We start from the raw sequence: 4099 nt of genomic DNA, 5'->3' as shown, positions 1-4099 counted from the left end.
AGGGGTAATTTTGGCATTTTAAAAAAATGCTGGGTGCACCAACAATAATGCTGGTTGCACCTAGCAACACCCTTACATGAAAGTATCTGAATTTGAAAGTAACAAGCCCATTAATATAAAATAATGTATTTCACACACGAAAAAAAAGTTAACAGCCAGGAAAAGTTGCAAGCACAATATTAGTTGCTGTGCAAAACCATAATGTCAAGACATTTTTGTTTGCGGGGAAGATTATTCTCAAAAAGTAATGTCCGGAAAACTGAGAATTCATTTCCAAGTAATCAACCAAAGTCATAAAGTTGGGTAAAAGACCCCTCTTTTGGGGGCTTCACCAACAAGTTGAACATTTTCGTTTGCATATCTGATTGACCATTATATTCGTTGAATTGATTTAGCTAATTACCTAAAGTTAGTCACATCTGATTAACGGCAAACACTTTTCATATATGTGGTAAACTGTAAATAAATTATTGTTTAAATGAATTTAACTAATAATCAGAATGTGAACATGTTATGGCCAGGCCAAGCTAAACAGTCGTGTTTTCCCAAGAAGTTACCCTTCTTTTGTTAGCATTCTCTATTATACAATTATCCCAACCTTTCACTTGTATAGACCTAGTTCAAAAATATCTCTCAAAATCAAAGAAAACATTAAAACTTGTCCCATTTTAATTTTATAAATAAAACATTTTCCTTCCTAATTAATTGCCATCCAATCCCAACTTGTGATAAAGCTGCGTGCCCTTGCATGAAGGTTATTCAACACATGATCATCAATGTCCTTCTTGGTGGCTTTAATCAAGCTAGACGAGAAAAATGGTACAAGTCAATGTCCATCAGCTTGTGCTTAATTACGGTGAGGACTGACTTAGGTAGACTTGTGAATGAATTCTCCCAGCAATGTCTCAATATCAAGTAACCATTCAGACGGTTCATCATAAACTAAATTTGAGAACCTGACCATCATCAGGGGAAACGAGCCTAGAATAAAAATGTAGAAATTACCAAGAAAACTAGTAGACCCTTAATGTATATTAACGCATTAAAGGTCAGTGTATAGATAAGTACTAGTATGCAGAAGAATCAGAAACTTGAAATTGACCTCTGTTTCATAATTCAGATTGGAATGTTGCATTCTGTAAAATTTTCATTTAATCACTGAGATCATGTCAATTAGGATGGGTTTAATTTCCTAAAAAATGAAAAATAATTACAATACACATGCACCACCTACGCACTATATCACCCCCAAAATTGTTTGTGCTATAAGCAAACTTCAAGATAACAAGCAACCTAAAATGTTGTACAATAGCTCAATTTCTTGGATTCTGCTCTTAACAATTCCTCTATAGTGAGTAGTTTAAGTCATTTATTATAAAATCAACAGGCAATGTTACCTGTATATACATGATAAATTATCAATGTATTGAAATGTCAGTTGTTGATTTCATTGTTAACAATAAAAATTACTTTCTTTAATCATTACTCACATTCAAATCCCAATTCTGTATACCGTGCAGTCTCACATTAAGCATCAAACGTTCCCTTGTTTTTCAATCACATAACCTTTTTATTTTTTGTTATAAAGGAGGGCTAAAGCCCAAACCACAAACAAATAGAGCAGGGTGCAGATAAATCCATTACATCCTGAAGAAGCAAACAAACGGAACTACTGGCGTGTGTTTGGATGCCCGGTTCCAACCTCTATTTACATTCAATCTCTGTTTCCAGATAACATCATCTTTCTTGCTTCTGTGGTGAAAGTGTGTTGGACTTTGTACCATCGCATTTGAAACGGCAAAGTTTGGTTGAACTTAACTATGTAAACTTAAGTTTACTTGAAAGTAAGTATAATGTAATTTAATTTATGTTTGGAGCTTCCTACGTCCAACAAAAAAGCAAGTCCAACAAAAAAAACAAGTCAGGAGTAGTTTTGGGACAAATTTCGGTTTGGATGAAAATGAAAAATGTGTTTAACTCAACTAGAAAAATGGTTTGCAAAACAAGCAACGCAACTTTCCATAAGAAGTAAGCCTCATATTGGGTGTCCAAACACCAAACCCAACACACCCTAGGTGTGTATTTGGTTCACAGTTGAATGCGTTGAACATGAATGACATTATATGTTGCTTCCGATTTTTGTTCTTTGGAAAGTGTGAATTCTTGTTTGCATTGATGCAAACTAGTTTCCCTCCTAAGTGGTGTATCTAAGCAATGCAATCCAAGTGCTTGGTCATGGGCTAAAGCAGCAAGGCATGCAGCTATTGTATTCATCTCTATACTGAACATTCATAATGCATTCAATTTATTCCTAATTTCCGATATTTAAAAAAAAAACACCAGAGAAAAAGCAAAAAAGAAACAATAACGGAACCATACATTATGGCAAACAAGTTATTAAAAAAAAAAAAAAAACACTCAACAAAAGAATACAACCCCAAAACCACACCACAACTTACTAGATTAAGAGTCACCCACTTATACCAACAATTTTAAGTGGTTCGTGAGTGTGTTTCTTTAGGTTTGAATTCAAGATTTATAAATAAATAAAAAAATATAATTAAAAGGGAAGAATCTCACCAAATGTCTCTTAGAAGGAGAAAAATTATCGATAAAAAAGAGGTGAATACTCAATCCACAACAGAAGTTCCAACGGGAACACGAATGTCCCTGTAGACACAAACATAAGGCTCATCACCCCCACAGTACTTCCCACACCACTTCCCTTCAGCAACCCAACTTGCATCCCACACCGAAGCGTACAAAAACATAGCCTTCTCCGGAAACCCCTCCCCCTCCTTCCTCTCCTCCCTCCTCACCACCTTCCCATCCACGCGCCACTCGATCGCGTCGCTCCCCCACACAATCACGTACTCATGAAACCCATCGGAAGCATCGAACCCTAAATGGTGGATCCTCTCCTTGTTTCCTACGCCTTCGGAGTAGAAGTTCGTTTGTACGATGGTCCTGTCGCGGCCCAGAAACTCGAAGTCGATCTCGTCCTGGGACTTGTCGCCCTCCAGGGAGGAGAGGTAGAGGTTGAAGTTGAGGCCGCTCGTGTCGCCGGAGGGACACCGGATGAGGGCGGAGAACGTACCGGAGCGGAAGCGGGATGCGGTGCGCCACCGCGCGCCGCCGCGGTGGTCGTAGGTGAGGGTGATGGTGTTGGAGGTGGCGCAGTGGGAACAGGCCTCGGGGGTGTAGTCGATCGCAATCTCCTTCAAAGGTTGGGTCGCTGCATCGGCCATTGGAATGTGAAATGCCAATTCAAATAAAATGGATTTAAAATGATGTTACTACACTCATCAGTTTATAAATTCTCTCGTTTTCGTCCAGGAAATAATATTTGAATACTTCAAAAGTTTCTTTTAATTTGTCGAGTTGTCCATTTTTAATTATCGAGATCAGAACTGAGAATTGGAATGCATGCGTATTTAACTTTGTTTTTATATATACTAAAGTATCAAATTAGTCCTTAATTTTTGAAGGCGCCATCAATTTGACTCCTGAGATCTAAAAAATGTTAAAATGATCATCGACTTTACATTTCATTTATCATGTCAATCTCTGTTGTTAGTAGTCTTTTAACACCGTTAATAAATGTGTAATGTGACACGTGTGTCATCTGGACGCACACGTGACAAGCGTAGTTGAGAAATAAGCAATGTCACGTCATAGGCACTAATATGACATAATTTTAAATGTTATATTGGAAAATGAAAAATCAATTTTTGTATATAGTGTCAAATTGATCCCTAATAGTTTTTAGTCTAATTGAAAACGTAATGAATTTTCTCTCACCATTTTTTCCCTCCTATGGTTGAAGGATATCGTTCATGTGCTAGGTCCACGTCGATCATTGCTCTCCGAGTGGTGGTAGTGGTTGTCGTGCTTCGTCACCCTTTGCCAAATAAATGTAGTCAGCCTGGGTGTGATTGAGAATTTTTTTGCAATAAGAATGTGGGCAGAAATAGCTTCCAAATCAAAAGCTTTGAAGATGAACACAATTGTTGTCGGGGTTTTAGAAACAAACAAGCAACTAGACAATGAGTAGTGAAAAAGTTGGAAGATAAAATCCGAGAGCAACCAAGTTTGAAAT

General features: G+C 37.4%; 1 protein-coding gene across 1 annotated transcript; it reads right to left on the bottom strand.

Annotated features, from left to right (window-relative positions):
- Positions 1-1546: 1546 nt before the first annotated feature.
- On the bottom strand, positions 1547-3349 carry LOC114418499 (xyloglucan endotransglucosylase/hydrolase protein 9-like). The gene is made up of 2 exons (XM_028383874.1): positions 2581-3349; positions 1547-1881 (listed from the first exon to the last, which is right to left on the bottom strand). Exon 1 carries the CDS (start codon positions 3246-3248, stop codon positions 2631-2633), a length of 618 nt encoding a protein of 205 aa, XP_028239675.1. The 5' UTR covers positions 3249-3349; the 3' UTR covers positions 1547-1881; positions 2581-2630.
- Positions 3350-4099: the final 750 nt, after the last annotated feature.

The sequence above is a fragment of the Glycine soja genome, chromosome 7 (genome assembly GCF_004193775.1).
Source record: "Glycine soja cultivar W05 chromosome 7, ASM419377v2, whole genome shotgun sequence".
In the NCBI taxonomy this organism is placed as follows: domain Eukaryota; kingdom Viridiplantae; phylum Streptophyta; class Magnoliopsida; order Fabales; family Fabaceae; genus Glycine; species Glycine soja.
Note: the sequence above shows the minus strand (reverse complement) of the source record. Positions and strands in the feature narration are given on the sequence as shown.

Coding starts and splice junctions, on each gene's coding strand:
- LOC114418499 (XM_028383874.1), bottom strand. CDS start 3,248: ATGGCCGATGCAGCGACCCAACCTTTGAAGGAGATTGCGATCGACTAC.